The sequence below is a fragment of the Hypanus sabinus genome, chromosome 9 (genome assembly GCF_030144855.1).
Source record: "Hypanus sabinus isolate sHypSab1 chromosome 9, sHypSab1.hap1, whole genome shotgun sequence".
Taxonomy (NCBI): domain Eukaryota; kingdom Metazoa; phylum Chordata; class Chondrichthyes; order Myliobatiformes; family Dasyatidae; genus Hypanus; species Hypanus sabinus.
The window spans coordinates 165,774,856-165,796,000 of NC_082714.1; the positions used below are offsets into that span (position 1 = coordinate 165,774,856).

At 52.5% G+C, this 21,145-nt stretch overlaps 1 protein-coding gene across 2 annotated transcripts in view; it reads left to right on the top strand.

Annotated features, from left to right (window-relative positions):
• Positions 1–20,600, top strand: part of snta1 (syntrophin, alpha 1) — a 71,731-nt gene extending 51,131 nt beyond the window's left edge. Inside the window, exons 2-7 of one of the 2 annotated variants that reach the window (XM_059981065.1) lie at positions 2,553–2,760; positions 9,610–9,817; positions 13,443–13,573; positions 17,769–17,965; positions 18,679–18,869; positions 19,300–20,600. In XM_059981065.1, coding sequence (XP_059837048.1) covers positions 2,553–2,760; positions 9,610–9,817; positions 13,443–13,573; positions 17,769–17,965; positions 18,679–18,869; positions 19,300–19,389 — 1,025 coding nt within the window. In that variant the 3' untranslated portion in view covers positions 19,390–20,600. Of the gene's footprint in view, positions 1–2,552; positions 2,761–9,609; positions 9,818–13,442; positions 13,574–17,768; positions 17,966–18,678; positions 18,870–19,296 lie in introns of both variants that reach the window. The other variant, XM_059981064.1, reaches the window with a different exon arrangement.
• Positions 20,601–21,145: the final 545 nt, after the last annotated feature.

Genomic DNA, 21,145 nt, shown 5'->3' on the forward strand with positions numbered 1-21,145 from the left:
TGATGTGTGTGGGTGATGGACAGATGGATTGGGGGGGTGGGGGTTGATGTGTGTGGGTGATGGACAGATGGGGGGGGTTGATGTGTGTGGGTGATGGACAGATGGGGGGGGGGTTGATATTTGTGGGTGATGGACAGATGGGGGGGGGTTGATGTGTGTGGGTGATGGACAGATGGGTGGGGGTTGATGTGTGTGGGTGATGGACAGATGGGGGGGGGTTGATGTGTGTGGGTGATGGACAGATGGGGGGGGTTGATGTGTGTGGGTGATGGACAGATGGGGGGGGGTTGATGTGTGTGGGTGATGGACAGATGGGGGGGGTGATTGATGTGTGTGGGTGATGGACAGATGGGGGGGGGGATTGATGTGTGTGGGTGATGGACAGATGGGGGGGGGTTGATGTGTGTGGGTGATGGACAGATGGGGGGGGATTGATGTGTGTGGGTGATGGACAGATGGGGGGGGTTGATGTGTGTGGGTGATGGACAGATGGGGGGGGGGTTGATGTGTGGCACTGGTGATGGACAGATGGGGGGGGGGTTGATGTGTGTGGGTGATGGACAGATGGGGGGGGGTTGATGTGTGGCACTGGTGATGGACAGATGGGGGGGGGGTTGATGTGTGGGTGATGGACAGATGGGGGGGGGTTGATGTGTGGGTGATGGACAGATGGGGGGGGGATTGATGTGTGTGGGTGATGGACAGATGGGGGGGGGTTGATGTGTGTGGGTGATGGACAGATGGATCTGGGGGGGAGGGTGGGGATTGATGTGTGTGGGTGATGGACAGATGGGGGGGGGGTTGATGTGTGGGTGATGGACAGATGGGGGGGGGTTGATGTGTGGGTGATGGACAGATGGGGGGGGGGATTGATGTGTGTGGGTGATGGACAGATGGGGGGGGGGTTGATGTGTGTGGGTGATGGACAGATGGATCTGGGGGGGAGGGTGGGGATTGATGTGTGTGGGTGATGGACAGATGGGGGGGGGTTGATGTGTGTGGGTGATGGACAGATGGGGGGGGATTGATGTGTGTGGGTGATGGACAGATGGGTGGGGGTTGATGTGTGTGGGTGATGGACAGATGGGTGGGGATTGATGTGTGTGGGTGATGGACAGATGGGGGGGGGTTGATGTGTGGGTGATGGACAGATGGGGGGGGATTGATGTGTGTGGGTGATGGACAGATGGGGGGGGATTGATGTGTGTGGGTGATGGACAGATGGGTGGGGGTTGATGTGTGTGGGTGATGGACAGATGGGGGGGGATTGATGTGTGTGGGTGATGGACAGATGGGGGGGGGGGTTGATGTGTGGCACTGGCGGACTGTCCTCAGCAGAATTCTCAGCCTGCACTGGTCATTGTTGCAAGCAGATGTATTTCACTCTGTTTTGACGTATATGTGACTGAAAAGATAAATTTGAGATCTTTAATCTTGAAAGACATTTGGTTTATTTCTGACATTTTAATTTCGATCGCTCCATCTCCTCCGTAGGGGACATACGATCCACCAAGATCTTCCATCAGCTCTCACTGTTCTGTAAGGATGCAGTCGCTTCTCTCTCTGCCTTACTGCCTCGAATATGGAGCATTACAGCACAGTGCAGGCTCTTCAGCCCACAATGTTATGCTGACCCTTTAACCTGCTCTAGGATCAATCTAACCCTTCCTTCCCACATAGTTCTCCACTTTTGTACAGATAGACTTACATAATGTACTGACTGGCCAAATCTTGGCCTAGTCTGGGAACACTAATGCATTTGAGTGGAAAATCCTATAAAAGGTAGTGGATTCGGCCCAGTACATCAAGGGTAAAGCTCTCCCAACCATGAGCGCATCTACATGAAACATTGCCGTAGAAAAGCAGCATCCATCTTCAAAGATCCTCTCCACCCAGGCCGTGCCCTTTTCTCACTGCTGCCATCAGGTAGAAGGTTCAGGAGCCTCAGGACTCGCACCACCAGGTTCAGAAGCAGTTTAACCATCAGGGGGATAACTACACTGCTGTGTTGAGATGTTCCTGCACCCAATGATCTCACTTCAAGGACTCTTGTTTATTGCTATTTCTTTATATTTGCATTTGCACAGTTTGTTGCCTTCTATGTTTTTGCTATTTCATTGACCGTGTACCGTTACTGTTCTATAGATTTGTTGAGCATGCCCAAGGTAAAGTGAGTCTCAGGGTTGTTTGTGGTGATATATGTGTACCTTGATAACTTTGCCATTTCTGCCCTGGTCAAGGTCTGTGCCTCTTATACACCTCCATCAAGTAGGCTCTCATTGTCTTTCAGTAGTTCACTCAACCTGTCCTTGTATTCTGTTCCCAGGGTGAGGCTTTCTGCTTTCAGACTGAAAGGGCCCTCTTCCTTTGGCTCAGACCTTGCACACATTTCCTCAGTGTCCCAGATCCCAGCTGTCATGCCAGACAGGCCATGCTGGTGTTCCTGATGGCCACCTCTGTCCAGTTGTTCACCTGCCCCTGTTCCAGCAGCAGACAGTGTGGCTGGTGACCCCCGGGTCACAGTTACTGACACATTTCTCCTCTTCTGCCAGTAAAGTACCTGAAAGAGGTGTCATCGTACTTCAAGAACGCATCGCCAGGGTCGGTGCTGGGCTGGGACTCCTCCTCCAGTCCCACGAATGGTTCCGGCTCCCCACCACCCCCGGGATCGCAGCCTGGAGACCCGGAGCAGGAGCAGACCATCCCCCTGCGAATGTGTTACATCCGAAAGAAAACCCGGCGGCCAGATCTGGAGAGCAGGTACCCAGCGGTGAGGAGTGATGGGGGCAGGGAGAGGGCAGAGTGATGAGGGTCGGGCAAGGGAGGAGTGGGTGTTGTGGAGCATGGGGGATGTTGGAGAAAGGTAATGAGGACTAGGGCAGGAGTGGGATTAGGGAGGAGGAGCTGATGGGGGCAAAGGGCAGGGGGAGGGGTGTTGCGAAATGCTGGGGGTGGAGGAAGGGAAGGTTCTGTGGATCAGTACCTAATGTTGGTGTCCTAGAGATCAAAAGAGATTCTCCAGTAGTGCACTGAACACTAGCTGGGAGTTACCTTGAGGGAGGAGGTACAGGAGCACGCAGAGCCACACTCAGCATTACAGAAACAAATTCTTTCGGTCTGCCACAGATTTCTGAATGGACCCTAGACCCTTGAACCCTATCCTCATCCTTACCCCCCTCTCCCTCTTTTGCACTGTTTGTTTTGTAACGACCTCGCACTGTACTGTTGCCACACAATAACATACTTCAGTGATTCGGACTCCCCTCACTGGATTCGTGTCATTTGGGGATTTGCATTTCCTGCAGTCTCAATTCTTTTGGATTTCTGATTTGTGGACTCCCACAAGCAGTGCATCGAAAGGACCCATCTCTGATCAGACCGGTCACCTGTTCTCTCGCCACATCACTACAATCCTCCGATACAATCCTCTGCTCGGCACCACCCATTGTAAAAAAAACACCACCGATCCCTGGTTTCATTCCCCATCCACCCGTGCTAGTGGGGAAAGTCACTTTGACTAACTCTGCACCTTGTAACTCATCTCCCTTAACCCCAGTCTGACTGGAACTGGCCTCAGTCCCAGAACCATTGAACACTCTTCATATGACAAGCTGTTCAATCTTGGAATAATTTTTGTGAATCTCCTTTGAACCGTCTGCAGCTTCAGCACATCCCTTCTAAGATAAGGGGCCTAAAATGGCTCACAATACTCCCAAGTGAGGCGTCATAAGACATAGGAGCAGAATTAGGCCATTCAGCCCATTGAACCTGCTCCACCATTCCATCATGGCTGATCCTGGATCCCACTCAACCCCATACATCTACCTTCTTGCCATAACTTTTGATGCCCTGACCTATCAGGAAACAATCAAATTCAGCCTTAAAAATATGCAGAATTGGACGGCCTCCACTGCAGTCTGTGGCAGAGCATTCCACATATTTGCTACCCTCTAGCTTAAAAAATTCCTCCTCACCTCTGTTCTAAAAGGTCGCCCATCAATTTTGAGGCTGTGCCCTCGACTTCTGGATACCCCCACTGTAGGAAACATGGCCGCACTAGTGCTTTATAAAGCCTCCCCATTACATCCTTGCTTTTATATTCTAGTCCTCTTGAAATGAATGCTAACATCACATATACCGTCCTCACTATAAGCACAATGTTCAAATTAATCGTTAGGGAATCCTGCACAAGCTCTCCCAAATCCCTTTGTAACTCAGATTTTTGTGTTTTCTCTCCATTTAGAAAATTGTCAACCCCTTAATTTCTTCCACTAAAGCACATGATCATACATGTCCTGACACTGTATTGCATCTGCAGTTTCTTTGTCCATTCTCCTAATCTGTCTTGTCCTTCTACAGCCTCTCTACTTCCTCAAAGCCCCTGCTCATCCACATATCTTTGTATTGTCCACCAACTTTACAACAAAGCCATCAATTCCATCATCCAAATCATTGACATATAACATAAAAAGAACACCACTAGTCACCTGTAGCCAACTAGAAAAGGCTCCCTTTGTTACCACTCATTGCCTCCTGCCAATCAGCCACTGCTTCACCCATGCTAGAATCTTTCCTGTAATACTATGGGCATGTAGCTTGTCAAGCAGCCTCAGGTGTGGCACCTTGTCAAAGGCCTTCTGAAAATCCAAGTTTTTCAACATCAAGCAATTCTCCTGCTTGTTATTTCTTCAAAGAACTCCAACACATTTGTCAGGCAAGATTTTCCCTTAAAAAAACCAGACTGACTCTCGTGCTGCCTTGTGCACTGAAATCATATCCTTAATAATCAACTCCAACATCTTCCCAACCACTGAGGTCAGACTAACTGGCCTATAGTTTCCTTTTTTCTGCCTCTCTCCCTTCTTGAAGGGTGGTGACATTTGCAATTTTCCAAGTCTTCCAGAAAATTTTGTGCTGTGACCCTTCATCAGGACCGCCATAAAAAGGTTGGCAAGGGGAGTGAGACCAAGAGAAGAAGAAGCTTTAGAGAGGGTGTGCAGGAGATTCACAGGGATGCTGCCTGGATTAGAGAGGGTACAGAGGAGATTGACCAGGATGCTGCCTGGATTAGAGAGGGTGCACAGGAGATTGACCAGGATGCTGCCTGGATTAGAGAGGGTGCAGAGGAGATTCACCAGGATGCTGCCTGGATTAGAGAGTGTGCACAGGAGATTGACCAGGATGCTGCCTGGATTAGAGAGGGTGCACAGGAGATTGACCAGGATGCTGCCTGGATTAGAGAGGGTACAGAGGAGATTGACCAGGATGCTGCCTGGATTAGAGAGGGTGCAGAGGAGATTGACCAGGATGCTGCCCGGATTAGAGAGGGTACAGAGGAGATTGACCAGGATGCTGCCTGGATTAGAGAGGGTGCACAGGAGATTGACCAGGATGCTGCCTGGATTAGAGAGGGTGCACAGGAGATTGACCAGGGTGCTGCCTGGATTAGAGAGGGTGCACAGGAGATTGACCAGGATGCTGCCTGGATTAGAGAGGGTGCACAGGAGATTGACCAGGATGCTGCCTGGATTAGAGAGGGTGCAGAGGAGATTGACCAGGATGCTGCCTGGATTAGAGAGGGTGCAGAGGAGATTCACCAGGATGCTGCCTGGATTAGAGAGGGTGCAGAGGAGATTCACAGGGATGCTGCCTGGATTAGAGAGGGTGCCGAGGAGATTGACCAGGATGCTGCCTGGATTAGAGAGGGTGCAGAGGAGATTGACCAGAATGCTGCCTGGATTAGAGAGGGTGCACAGGAGATTGACCAGGATGCTGCCTGGATTAGAGAGGGTGCAGAGGAGATTGACCAGGATGCTGCCTGGATTAGAGAGGGTGCACAGGAGATTGACCAGGATGCTGCCTGGATTAGAGAGGGTGCAGAGGAGATTTACCAGGTGCTGCCTGGATTAGAGAGGGTGCACAGGAGATTGACCAGGATGCTGCCTGGATTAGAGAGGGTGCAGAGGAGACTTACCAGGATGCTGCCTGGATTAGAGAGGGTGCACAGGAGATTGACCAGGATGCTGCCTGGATTAGAGAGGGTGCAGAGGAGATTGACCAGGATGCTGCCTGGATTAGAGAGGGTGCAGAGGAGATTGACCAGGATGCTGCCTGGATTAGAGAGGGTGCACAGGAGATTGACCAGGATGCTGCCTGGATTAGAGAGGGTGCAGAGGAGATTGACCAGGATGCTGCCTGGATTAGAGAGGGTGCACAGGAGATTTACCAGGATGCTGCCTGGATTAGAGAGGGTGCATAGGAGATTGACCAGGATGCTGCCTGGATTAGAGAGGGTGCAGAGGAGATTGACCAGGATGCTGCCTGGATTAGAGAGGGTGCAGAGGAGATTGACCAGGATGCTGCCTGGATTAGAGAGGGTGCAGAGGAGATTGACCAGGATGCTGCCTGGATTAGAGAGCATGTCTTTTGAGGATAGATTGAGTGAGATAAGCCCTTTTCTCTTGGAAATCTTGAGCAACACATACAAAGTGCTGGAGGAACTCAGTTCAGGCAGTATCTGTGGAAGGAAATGGACAATTGACAGTGTCCTGCTGTCTTTATCTACTAAAATACAAAACATATTACTGGTTAGATGGTAAAGCCAGCGACGGGCAATAAGTACAAATAAAAATTAAATCTGCTCGACTATAGTGGATTGTCACCGAAACAGCAGGGCTGGACTTTTCTGTCAGTTAATAATATATCATCTGATGTGCTGTGCAAGGTGGAAAAGATAAGGTACAATTTATTAATAACAACCATAGCTGGGAGGATGCACGTAAAAGATGGAACAAAAACTAAATGCAAGACCATGTCCAGAAAAACACGAGACGTTGACTGCTCGCTCCCCGTCACAGATGGTGACTGACGGGCTGTGATCCCCAGCGGTTTCTGTGTTACCCTGAGTTTCTGTACATTCTCCTGTGTGGACTGTGGGGCAAGGTGATACACAGAGCCAGCTGCACAGCACCCTGGCAGGACTAAATCACTTGGCCCATCAGCCCAGTCTCGAAAACAGCCAGTGACTCCAGCGGGGGAGAATATATTCAATTCACAGTGGGTAGAAATGCCCCCTCCCTCCAAATTAACGACCACCCGACTCGCAGTCGCAGTCGGCAAACAATGCAGCCTCCAGTCCACAGGTGGCAAATAACTCCTCCCCACTCCCACCCCACCTCCAACTCCTGAGACCCTCCCTACTCCCACCCCACCTCTAACTCATGTCCTCCCTACTCCCACCCCACCTCCAACTCCTGAGACCCTCCCTTCTCCCACCCCACCTCTAACTCCTCCCTACTCCCACCCCACCTCTAACCCCTATCCTCCCCACTCCCACCCCACCTCCAACTCATGTCTTCCCCACTCCCACCCCACCTCCAACTCCTGAGACCCTCCCTACTCCCACCCCACCTCTAACCCCTATCCTCCCTACTCCCACCCCACCTCTAACCCCTATCCTCCCTACTCCCACCCCACCTCTAACCCCTATCCTCCCTACTCCCACCCCACCTCTAACTCCTGAGACCCTCCCTACTCCCATCCCCCTCTAACTCCTGAGACCCTCCCTACTCCCACCCCACCGCGAACTCCTGAGACCCTCCCTACTCCCACCCCACCTCTAACTCCTCCCTACTCCCACCCCACCTCTAACCCCTATCCTCCCCACTCCCACCCCACCTCCAACTCATGTCTTCCCTACTCCCACCCCACCTCTAACTCCTGAGACCCTCCCTACTCCCACCCCACCTCTAACCCCTATCCTCCCTACTCCCACCCCACCTCTAACCCCTATCCTCCCTACTCCCACCCCACCTCTAACCCCTATCCTCCCTACTCCCACCCCACCTCTAACCCCTATCCTCCCTACTCCCACCCCACCTCTAACCCCTATCCTCCCTACTCCCACCCCACCTCTAACTCCTGAGACCCTCCCTACTCCCACCCCACCTCTAACCCCTATCCTCCCTACTCCCACCCCACCTCTAACCCCTATCCTCCCTACTCCTACCCCACCTCTAACTCCTGAGACCCTCCCTACTCCCATCCCCCTCTAACCCCTATACTCCCTACTCCCACCCCACCACTAACTCCTGAGACCCTCCCTACTATCCCCCTCTAACCCCTATCCTCCCTACTCCCACCCCACCTCTAACTCCTGAGACCCTCCCTACTCCCATCCCCCTCTAACTCCTATCCTCCCTACTCCCACCCCACCTCTAACCCCTATCCTCCCTACTCCTACCCCACCTCTAACTCCTGAGACCCTCCCTACTCCCATCCCCCTCTAACTCCTATCCTCCCTACTCCCACCCCACCTCTAACCCCTATCCTCCCTACTCCCACCCCACCTCTAAACCCTATCCTCCCTACTCCCACCCCACCTCTAACTCCTGAGACCCTCCCTACTCCCACCTCACCTCTAACTCCTATCCTCCCTACCACCCCACCTCTAACTCCTGAGACCCTCCCTACTCCCACCCCACCTCTAACTCCTCCCTACTCCCACCCCACCTCTAACTACTGACCCTCCCTACTCCCACCCCACCTCTAACCCCTGAGACCCTCCCTACTCCCACCCCACCTCTAACTCCTATCCTCCCTACTCGCACCCCACCTCTAACTCCTATCCTCCCTACTCCCACCCCACCTCTAACTCCTGACCATCCCTACTCCCAACCCCACCTCTAACTCCTGACCATCCCTACTCCCACCCCAGATCTAACTCCTGACCCTCCCTACTCCCACCCCAGATCTAACTCCTGACCCTCCCTACTCCCACCCCACCTCTAACTCCTTAGACCCTCCCTACTCCCACCCCACCTCTAACTCCTGAGACCCTCCCTACTCCCACCCCACTTCTAGCTCCTGAGACCCTCCCTACTCCCACCCCACCTCTAGCTCCTGAGACCCTCCCTACTCCCACCCCACTTCTAGCTCCTGAGACCCTCCCTACTCCCACCCCAGATCTAACTCCTGACCCTCCCTACTCCCACCCCAGATCTAACTCCTGACCCTCCCTACTCCCACCCCAGATCTCTCCTGACCCTCCCTACTCCCATCCCAGATCTAACTCCTGACCCTCCCTACTCCCACCCCACCTCTAACTCCTATCCTCCCTACTCCCACCCCAGATCTAACTCCTGACCCTCCCTACTCCCACCCCAGATCTAACTCCTGACCCTCCCTACTCCCACCCCACCTCTAGCTCCTACCCTCCCTGCTCCCACCCCACCTCTAACTCCTCAGATCCCTGCAGCACCTCCAAGCCCTGCTGATTAAGTTATGAGACAGAAATTGCTGGAATCACTCAGCAGGTCAGTCAGCATCCGTGGAGGTGCAGAGAGTGAATGTTTCAAGCCGGCCCAAGAGCCTTCCACTCGAAATGTGTCAGCCCCGTCTTTTGCCGCAGACGCTGCATGATCTGCTCGATGTGCGGGGATTCCTGCTGTTTCACTTTTCTAGCTCCTGTGGTGTGTTTCTCTTTTAGTTTGTTTTTTAGAATTAAAATCATAGCTTATCATTTTGAAATTCTGTGTGGATAATCCTCTCATTTCTGATCATTTCACTCCCTACCTCCATCCCCACCCATACCCCTGTCTCCCCGGTCAGGTACATTGACCTGGCACCGGCCGACGGCAGCTCCTCACTGAGTCTTCGGTTGAAGGATGGCGCAGCGGCCCAGTCCTGGTTCAACGCCCTCCTCTCTGCTGCCGCCGCGCTGCTGCCCCGGGTGAAGTCGGAGCTGCGTGCGCTGGTGGGCCCGGCTGGGATTGCGGGAAATGCCGAGCTGCGCCACGTGGGCTGGCTGACGGAGCAGGTAGCGCCCAGTTCGGTCTCTGATCCAGCCCCACACCCCTCGTCACCCTGCTGAGCCACGTTCACCATCTCCCGAGACCAGCCTCACTCCGGTCAATCCCCCTCAGTCATGTCCCTGTCCCACCCCATCCCGTACTGTCCGTGGTTGTCCCCTCCCAAGATTGGATCTGGTCTGGTCACAGCCGGCAATGCCCCTCCACTATCACCAACTTCCTTCATGCAGGAACTGCTCTGATCATTTATACAGCTTGCAATGAAGTCAAATTTGGCCACTGCTTCCTGAAAATTACCCTCAGACATCATCCCACCACCCAACCCTCCCAGAAGGAGAGGAATTGAATCTCCACCGTGGTGGTTTCCGCCGCCAACCAGGTAGGGGAGGTGGGAGAAGAGTCTCCACTTTGGGCCAATAACACTCCTCATCTCCCAGGGCTGTCTGTCAACTCTCACCACCCCCAGTTCCACTGCGTACACGGCCAGCTGGAGAGCCAACCACTCTCCCCTCTCCCACTCCCCCAGTGGTCGGTTTGCAATGTCCCCCAACCCCCCACCCCATTGCTACCATCGGGAGGAGGTACAGGAGCCTGAAGACACACTCAGTAAAATTTCAGCAACAGCTTCTTCCCCACTGTCATTAGATTTCTGAATAGACAATGAACCCATAGACGCTACCTTACTATATACAGATGGCTGTTTTTGCACTAATTGAATGTAATTTTTAAAAATGTATTTATTGTAATTATAATTGTATTATTAAACTGTCCTGCTGGAAAACATCAGTGTGCCTCTCTGGAGCTTGGGGGGGGGGTTCCATTCCAATAGACAGTAGGTGCAGGAGTAGGCCATTCGGCCCTTCTAGCCAGCACCACCATTCACTGTGATCATGGCTGATCATACACAATCAGTACCCCGTTCCTGCCTTCTCCCCATATCCCTTGACCCCACTATCTATAAGAGCTCTATCTAACTCTCACTTGACTTGGACCCCACTGCCTTCTGGGGCAGAGCATTCCACACATCCACCACTCTCTGGGTGAAAAAGTTTTTCCTCAACTCCAATCTAAATGGCCTACCCCTTATTCTTAAACTGTGGCCTCTAGTTCTGGACTCACCCATCAGCGGGAACATGCTTCCTGCCTCCAGCATGTCCAATCCCTTAATAATCTTAAATGTTTCAATCAGATCCCCTCTCATCCTTCTAAATTCCAGTGTGTACAAGCCCAGTCGCTCCAATCTTTCAACATATGACAGTCCCGCCATTCCGGGAATTAACCTTGTGAACCTACGCTGCACTCCCTCAATAGCAAGAATATCCTTCCTCAAATTTAGAGACCAAAACTGCGCACAATACTCCAGGTGTGGTCTCACCAGGGCCCTGTACAGCTGCAGAAGGACCTCTTTACTCCTTTACTCAATTCCTCTTGTTATAAAAGCCAGCATGCCATTAGCTTTCTTCACTGCCTGCTGTACCTGCATGCTTGCTTTCATTGACTGATGTACAAGAACACCCAGATGTCATTGTACTTCCCCTTTCCCTAACTTGACTCCATTTAGATAGTAATCTGCCTTCCTGTTCTTGCCACCAAAGTGGATAACCTCACATTTATCCACATTAAACTGCATCTGCCATACATTTGCCCACTCACCTAACCTGTCCAAGTCAGCCTGCATTCTCATAACATCCTCCTGACATTTCACACTGCTACCCAGCTTTGTGTCATCGGCAAATTTGCTAATGTTATTTTTAATCCCTTCATCTGAATCATTAATGTAAACATCTGCGGTCCCAGCACCGAACCTTGCGGTACCTCACTGGTCACAGCCTGCCATTCCGAAAGAGACCCGTTAATCACTACTCTTTGTTTCCAGTCAGCCAGCCAATTTTCTATCCATGTCAGTACTCTGCCCCCATACCATGTGCCCTAATTTTGCCCACTAATCTCCTATGTGGGACTTTATCAAAAGCTTTCTGAAAGTCCAGGTACACTACATCCACTGGCTCTCCCTTGTCCATTTTCATAGTTACATCCTCAAAAAACTCCAGAAGAATAGTTAAGCATGATTTTCCCTTCGTAAATCCATGCTGGTTCGGACTGATCCTTCTTCTGCTATCCAAATGTGTCGTAATTTCCTCTTTTATAATTGACTCCAGCATCTTTCCCACCACTAACGTCAGGCTAACCAGTCTATAATTCCCTTTTTTCCCTCTCCCTCCTTTCTTGAAAAGTGGGACAACATTAGCCACCCTCCAATCAGCAAAAACTGTTCCTGAATCTATAGAACATGGGAAAATGATTACCAACATGTCAACGATTTCTAGAGCCACCACTTTACGTACCCTGGGATGCAGACCATCAGGTCCTGGGGACTTAACAGCCTTCAGACTCAACAGTCTATCCAACATCGTTTCTTGCCTAATATAAATTTCCTTTAGTTCATCCTTTACCCTAGTTCCTTTGGCCACTATTACATCTGGGAGATTGTTTGTGTCTTCCCTTGTGAAGACAGATCCAAAGTACCTGTTCAACTCATCTGCCATTTCCTTGTTCCCCATAATAAATTCACCTGTTTCTGTCTTCAATGTCTCAATTTTGGTCTTAACTATTTTTTTGCTTTTCACATACCTAAAGATGCTTTTACTATCCTCCTTTATATTCTTGGCTAGTTTACCTTCGTACCTAATTTTTTTCTTGGCGTATTGCCTTTTTTGTTATCTTCTGTTGCTCTTTAAAAGCTTCCCAGTCCTCCGGTTTCTCACTTCATCTTTGCTATGTTATACTTCTCTTTTATTTTTATACTGCCCTTTACTTCCCTCGTCAGCCACGGCCACCCCTTACTCCCCTTAGGATCTTTCTTCCTCTTTGGAATGAACCGATTCTGCACCTTCTGCATTATTCCCAGAAATACCTGCCATTGTTGTTCCACTGTCTTCCCTGCTAGGGTATTGTTCCATTGAACTTTGGCCGGCTCCTCCCTCATAGCTCCATAGTTCCCTTTGTTCAATTGTAATACTGACACTTGCGATTTCCCTTCTCCTTCTCAAATTGTAGGTTAAAACATATCATATTATGGTCACTATCTCCTAATGGTTCCTTTATCTCGAGGTCCCTGATCAAATCCGGTTCATTGCACAACACTAAATCTAAAATTGCCTTCTCCCTGGTAGGCTCCAGTACAAGCTGTTCTAAGAATCCATCTCGGAGGCACTCCACAAACTCCCTTTCTTGGGGTCCAGTACCATTCTGATTCTCCCAGTCTACCTACACGTTGAAATCCCCCATGACAACTGTATCATTACCTTTGCGACATGCCAATTTTAACTCTTCATTCAACTTAGACCCTACATCTAGACTGCTGTTTGGGGGCCTGTAGATAACTCACATTAGGGTCCAGTGGTGTCTGTATGAAGTTTGTCTGTTTGCACATGGGTTTTCTCCAGGTGCTCCCACAGTCACAGTAGGTGAGTTGGTCATTGTAAATTGCCCCGTGGTGTGCGGCTGGAAGGACCTGCTCCACGTTGGTAATAGACAACACGTGACGATGGTCTGTAATAACTCTCCCCACCTGTCTGGGGCTGACCGCCTGCCCTTTCCACACTGCTGACGCTGGCTGTACTTCTCCCCCAGGTATCCAGTGAGCTGGAGAAGCCGGTCCTCGCTCTCCTCACTGAGAAGGAGCTGCTGCTGTACAGCTGTTTGCCCCAGACCAGAGAACAGCTGGACAACCCCTGTTCCCGACACCCCCTCATTGCCACCAGGTGAGACCACACCGGCCACGGGCAGTGTTGCGGGTGAAAGAGGTCACTGTTACCTCCTCCCCGGAGGTGACTTTGCTGGGAGAAGTGTGTGCAGCTCTGCCCCCACACTACAGCAAGGATGTGGTTATGTTGGAGAGGGGACATCACCCATGGCATGCCGTCTTCTCATTGCTACCATCGGGGGGGCGTACAGGAACCTGAGGACACACACTCAATGATTCAGGAGCAGCCTCTTCCTCTCTGCCATCCGATTTCTGAACAGACAATGAATCAATGAATTCTATCTCGCTTTCTTGCTGTCTTTTTGCACTGCTTACTTAATGTTAATTTTATATGTACTACTTACTCTAATTTATGGTTTTTAATTATTATGTGTTGTAACGTACTACTGCCCCAAAACAGCAAAGTTCATGGTCTGCCACTGGTAGTAAGCCTGACTCTGATTCTGAGGCTCTGCAGGCCGTTGTGTGGAACAGAGGGTTCAGTGACGGGGAGAGACTGAGGAGGTTTGGATAGATATGCTTGCTGTTCCGTGTTCTGTGGGTGGTTGTGGAGGAGGGGTTAAATCCAGGGGCAGGGAGAGGGCCTTGCTGGAATGCTTGGGAACCAGGTGGCCAGCAAGCTGCATTTACTGAAACCGGTGTCGTAGAGGTTCCCGACGTGCTCCAAGGGAGGGGTAACCAGAGCTTGAGCGGGCCTCGGGAGAAGGTGTTTGGTTAGGGTAGTGTAGGCTGGAGCGGCAGAGAGGGTTTTCCAAGAGCTCAGGAGGGTCCCAGGTATTTCCAGACCCAATGGATCAATGGAAGGATGGGAGCAGGGGTATGGGTCATTGGAAGTTAGGACTAACCGTGGTGCAGACGTTTGATGGGACACAGAACACCACAGCACCTTATTTTCTTCAGTCCATGACGTTCTGCCGACCCTTTAACTTACTCTAAGATCAATCTAACCCTTCCCTCCTACATAACCCTCCATTTTTTCTATCATCCATGTGCCTATCTAAGAGTGTCTTAAATGTCCCTAATGTATCTGCAAGTGGAACAAGTTCTACACCTGCCCCTACACCCTCTCCCTCGCTGCCACTCAGGGCTTCAAACGGTCCTTCCAGGTGAGGCGACATCACCTGTGAGTCTGCTGGGTCATCCGGTGTAGATTGGGAGACCGCTTCACCTACGCTCCGTCCGCCAGAATAAGCCCAATCTCCCGGTGGCTGCTCTTTTCAATCCTACTTCCCATTGTCATTCCGACATCTACTGTCGTGATGAGGCCACTCTTGGGTTGGAGGAACAACACCGTATATTCCGTCTGGGAAGCCTCCAACCTGACGGATTTCTCAAACTTCTGGTAATTGTCACCCCCTCCCCCTCACCATTCCCCTTCCCCCTTTCCCTCTCTCACCTTATCTCATTGCCTGCTCATCATCTCCCTGGCGCTCCTCCCCCTTCCCTTTCTCCCATGGCCTTCTGCCCTCTCCTATCAGATTCGCCCTTCTCCAGCCCTTAACTTTTTCACTAATCGACTTCCCAGCTCTTTACTTCTACCAGTTTCACTTGGTACGACTTCCTCCCCACCCCCATCTTTTGATCTGACTGCTCATCTATTTTGCAGTCAAGATGAAGGGTCTCGGCCTGTTTATTCCTCTCCGTAGGTGCTGCCTGACCTGAGTTCCTCCAGTAATTTGTGCGTGTTGCTGTGGATTTCCAGCATCTGCAGAATCTCTCGTCCTACTGATTCTGCTCTACCACTGTCCCTGGCAACGCGTTCCATGTACCCACAAGTCTCTGTTGTAAAGAAGCTTACCCCCTGACGTTTCCTCTAATCACCTTAAAATTACTCCCCCTCCTGTCTTTGCTATTTCCGCCCCGAGGAAAAGTCTCTCGCGGTCACTGCCTCTTATCATGTTGTACCCCTACCCCATCCTCCTCCACCCCAAAGAGAAAAGCTCGAGCTTTTCTGTAACCTACAGAGAGGTAGTGTGTGGGTGGGGTCGTATGGAGAGGCCGATTTTGTGGCTTGGATGTCCAAAGGCTCTGGGTGATGGGGGTTAGACACACCCCTGGGTCTGGTAATGGGGGTTAGACACACCCCTGGGTGATGGGGGTTAGACACACCCCTGGGTCTGGGTAATGGGGGTTAGACACACCCCTGGGTCTGGTAATGGGGGTTAGACACACCCCTGGGTCTGGTAATGGGGGTTAGACACACCCCTGGGTAATGGGGGTTAGACACACCCCTGGGTCTGGTAATGGGGGTTAGACACACCCCTGGGTCTGGGTAATGGGGGTTAGACACACCCCTAGGTCTGGTAATGGGGGTTAGACACACCCCTGGGTCTGGTAATGGGGGTTAGACACACCCCTGGGTCTGGGTGATGGGGGTTAGACACACCCCTGGGTCTGGGTAATGGGGGTTAGACACACCCCTGGGTCTGGGTAATGGGGGTTAGACACACCCCTGGGTCTGGTAATGGGGGTTAGACACACCCCTGGGTCTGGGTAATGGGGGTTAGACACACCCCTGGGTAATGGGGGTTAGACACACCCCTGGGTCTGGTAATGGGGGTTAGACACACCCCTGGGTCTGGTAATGGGGGTTAGACACACCCCTAGGTCTGGTAATGGGGGTTAGACACACCCCTGGGTCTGGTAATGGGGGTTAGACACACCCCTGGGTCTGGGTAATGGGGGTTAGACACACCCCTGGGTCTGGTAATGGGGGTTAGACACACCCCTGGGTCTGGTAATGGGGGTTAGACACACCCCTGGGTCTGGGTAATGGGGGTTAGACACACCCCTGGGTAATGGGGGTTAGACACACCCCTGGGTCTGGGTGATGGGGGTTAGACACACCCCTGGGTCTGGGTAATGGGGGTTAGACACACCCCTGGGTCTGGTAATGGGGGTTAGACACACCCCTGGGTCTGGGTAATGGGGGTTAGACACACCCCTGGGTCTGGTAATGGGGGTTAGACACACCCCTGGGTCTGGTAATGGGGGTTAGACACACCCCTGGGTCTGGGTAATGGGGGTTAGACACACCCCTGGGTCTGGTAATGGGGGTTAGACACACCCCTGGGTCTGGGTGATGGGGGTTAGACACACCCCTGGGTCTGGGTGATGGGGGTTAGACACACCCCTGGGTCTGGTAATGGGGGTTAGACACACCCCTGGGTCTGGGTAATGGGGGTTAGACACACCCCTGGGTCTGGGTAATGGGGGTTAGACACACCCCTGGGTCTGGGTAATGGGGGTTAGACACACCCCTGGGTCTGGGTAATGGGGGTTAGACACACCCCTGGGTCTGGTAATGGGGGTTAGACACACCCCTGGGTCTGGGTGATGGGGGTTAGACACACCCCTGGGTCTGGGTAATGGGGGTTAGACACACCCCTGGGTCTGGGTAATGGGGGTTAGACACACCCCTGGGTCTGGTAATGGGGGTTAGACACACCCCTGGGTCTGGGTAATGGGGGTTAGACACACCCCTGGGTCTGGTAATGGGGGTTAGACACACCCCTGGGTCTGGGTGATGGGGGTTAGACACACCCCTGGGTGATGGGGGTTAGACACACCCCTGGGTCTGGTAATGGGGGTTAGACACACCCCTGGGTCTGGGTAATGGGGGTTAGACACACCCCTGGGTCTGGGTAATGGGGGTTAGACACACCCCTGGGTCTGGTAATGGGGGTTAGACACACCCCTGGGTGATCGTGGTTAGACACACCCCTAGGTCTGGTAATGGGGGTTAGACACACCCCTGGGTCTGGGTGATGGGGGTTAGACACACCCCTGGGTCTGGTAATGGGGGTTAGACACACCCCTGGGTCTGGGTAATGGGGGTTAGACACACCCCTGGGTAATGGGGGTTAGACACACCCCTGGGTCTGGGTGATGGGGGTTAGACACACCCCTGGTCTGGTAATGGGGGTTAGACACACCCCTGGGTCTGGGTGATGGGGGTTAGACACACCCCTGGGTCTGGTAATGGGGGTTAGACACACCCCTGGGTGATGGGGGTTAGACACACCCCTGGGTCTGGTAATGGGGGTTAGACACACCCCTGGGTCTGGGTGATGGGGAGGGGTTGGGTGTTGTCACCAAAGTTGAGCCCTGGGCTCTGACAGCACTAGGGGCTCAAGGTTCAGCCCTGGGCCTGTGCATTCGAAGGGTTAATGTCACCATATGCTGTGTTCTAGGCTGGTACACTCAGGCCCTGCCAGGGGGCCACCAGTGGCAGACACTGACCTGTCCTTCGTCCTGAGGGCCGGCACAAGGCGTGGAGTAGAGACACGCCTCTTCTCCACAGCGACTCCCACCGAACTGGGGCTGTGGACCCGACTGCTGGTGGACGGGTGTCACAGTGCGGCCGAGATGGTGCAGGAGGTGCTCACTGGTGAGAACTGTGTATCTCTCTCTTCCCCCCACCCACCCCACCTTCCGATCTTTATGTCAGCAATCCTCAAACCCCTCCATTCTCCAAACTTCGATCACCCCCCCCCCCCCGAACTTCTGATCTTTGTCCCAACATTCCCACCCCTCCATCTCCTCTCCCCGTTCTCCGGTCTAAGGTAACAACATTCCCACCCCTCCATCTCCTCTCCCCATTCTCCGGTCTAAGGTAACAACATTCCCACCCCTCCATCTCCTCTCCCCATTCTCCGGTCTAAGGTAACAACATTCCCACCCCTCCATCTCCTCTCCCCATTCTCCGGTCTAAGGTAACAACATTCCCACCCCTCCATCTCCTCTCCCCATTCTCCGGTCTAAGGTAACAACATTCCCACCCCTCCATCTCCTCTCCCCATTCTCCGGTCTAAGGTAACAACATTCCCACCCCTCCATCTCCTCTCCCCATTCTCCGGTCTAAGGTAACAACATTCCCACCCCTCCATCTCCTCTCCCCATTCTCCGGTCTAAGGTAACAACATTCCCTTTTCCCCCCCCTCCTCCAAACCTGGTGCCAACATTCCCCACTCCCTCCCCTCTCCTCTGGCCTCCTCCCGCGTACCCTCCACCCCTACCCCCTCCATCCTGCCCACTTAAGCTCCCCCCGCAGGACGGGTTTCAGAGGCGGAGCCTGTGTTTGATTGAGTGTCTGTGTTTTAGCCTGTACCTGGAATGGGAGGAGCTGCCACTTGGGGGTTCACCTGGAGAAGGGGTTCAGCATCTACCCGGATACCCCCGACCAGGGCCGGGTCCAGCCTCTCTTCAGCCAACCCTTCCAGAAGCTCCGCATGTCCTCCGATGACGGTCTCCACCTGCTTTTTCTGGACTTCGGGGGTCCCGAGGGTGAGATTGTGAGTACCCCAGCTGGGGGGCAGGAGGAGGTGTGTGATGGGGGTAGTCTTACTGTGGTGCGGGGCAGGGTCACCGTGCTGGGGGGAGATGTTGTTCAGTGGGCCGCTAATGTTGGGGCACTTTGGGGGTCTGGAGTTGGGGTAAAATATGTCCTCGGCCAGAATGGACAGACCCAGTTAGGAACACTGCAGTAATCAGAAATCCTCCTTCAATTCAAGTTCTCGATATTTGTATATTATTTATTGTGTTTGTACAGTTTGTTGTCTTTTCTACAATTGTTTGTTAGCCTTTGTGCGTAAATTTTCATTGATTCTATTGATTTTGCTGTGAACGCCACAGGGTAACGAGCCTCGGGGTTGTATATGGAGACTGTACAGTCTGAGCTTTGATAGGACATTGACTGGGAAATTTGAATTTCTCTTGCAGCAGCTGAACTTGGAAACTTGCCCCAAGACCATCGTCTTTATCATTCATTCCTTCCTGTCGGCCAAAGTGACCCGCCTCGGCCTGCTCGCCTAGCCCACCCGAACTGGTGCTGTCAACGGCGATGCTGGCAGATTCTCTGACCCTCGCTCACAGTAACCCATGTGAAGGAGTAACAGGACCTTCACACCTGCTCAACAACGCTGCTGTTACTGATGCCAACTTTTCTAACAATATGAAGCAAAGATTCACAGTTTCTATAGTTTATGCAAATTAAATCTCTAATACTGAATGTTTTAAGGACAGAATGGATGGAATCGCGCTTTGCTCACTGTGTTCAGGTATTTCCCGTGTGATGCACGCTTTCACCGAGGACTGGTAAAGTACTCCTGGTGCCTCTTGGAGCTCACTGCTCTCTCCTCAGTCTGCCCGACGTTCCCTGGTGCTTTCGGTGAGGACTGGTGACAACCCTGTACCTCACCACTGTTACAGGACCGTCCCCGCACGTGTGGCCCTCCACTGCCTGCTCTGAAACAAGTGCCACAGGCTCCCTCCACACAGAATAGGCCCCAGGCCAACCACGCCAGGTGTCAGCTGCTGGATACCACGGCATTCCTGGCTGCGGGAAGTTCCTGTATCGGTTTGTTACTTGGCTCTCAGTGTTAAACACCTCCAGACTGGTGCAAGCCAAGGCCAGAATACTCTCCCTCCCCCACCCCCTCCTCGCCTCTGTCACTCTGAGGACTTTGTAGTCAGTGTAAACTCTGGACTCGTTCTGACAAACACCCGCTTTTCTCCTTTGTCAAATATTCTCTGTCCGTGTTAGCTCCTAACATGGTGACATTGTTTATATTTTCTCCAGGCTGCCTTGGGCTGCAGAGGGGGAGGGGGAGGGAGAGGGAGCTTGCACTTGCTTGAAGCCTGAGGTCTGGAGGAAGGGTCCAGGGTTAAAGAGATGGTCTATCGGGTTCAGGCGGTGGGCGGATGAACCTTCCTGTTTAGATAATAACCAGACCAGTGAGCCTGAAGCAGAGGGGAGACTCTTTGTCTCTCCCCTCATCCTTAGTGGGCAGAGAGAGTCCCAATTCTGGGGGCAAGGGCGGGGTCCAAGGAGCTGGGCTCCTCTGATATTCCCAATTGTTGGGGGGTCAGCAGGGAATAATTCCCACATTTTCCCTGAGCCTATATCTCACAACAAGCTTTGTACATTATATCCTCACTAATTTAAGAATAAGAATGAGCTTTGCCAATTTTGCTGTAAATACCTCAGATATGGAATTAAAACTAAGGCATTTATAATCACTCTGTATTGGCTGAGTTGTCAAGTTCCAGTCTGGTGTGTTGTGGGGTCACAGTGGGAGGGGCTGTACTGAATGAGGGTCTCACTGTGGGAGGGGCTGTACTGAATGAGGGTCTCACTGTGGGAGGGGTCACTGTGGGAGGGGCTGTACTGAATGAGGGTCTCACTGTGGGAGGGGTCACTGTGGGAGGGGCTGTACTGAATGAGGGTCTCACTGTGGGAGGGGCTGTACTGAATGAGGGTCTCACTGTGGGAGGGGTCACTGTGGGAGGGGCTGTACTGAATGAGGGTCTCACTGTGGGAGGGGCTGTACTGAATGAGGGTCTCACTGTGGGAGGGGCTGTACTGAATGAGGGTCTCACTGTGGGAGGGGTCACTGTGGGAGGGGCTGTACTGAATGAGGGTCTCACTGTGGGAGGGGCTGTACTGAATGAGGGTCTCACTGTGGGAGGGGCTGTACTGAATGAGGGTCTCACTGTGGGAGGGGTCACTGTGGGAGGGGCTGTACTGAATGAGGGTCTCACTGTGGGAGGGGTCAGTGGGAGGGGCTGT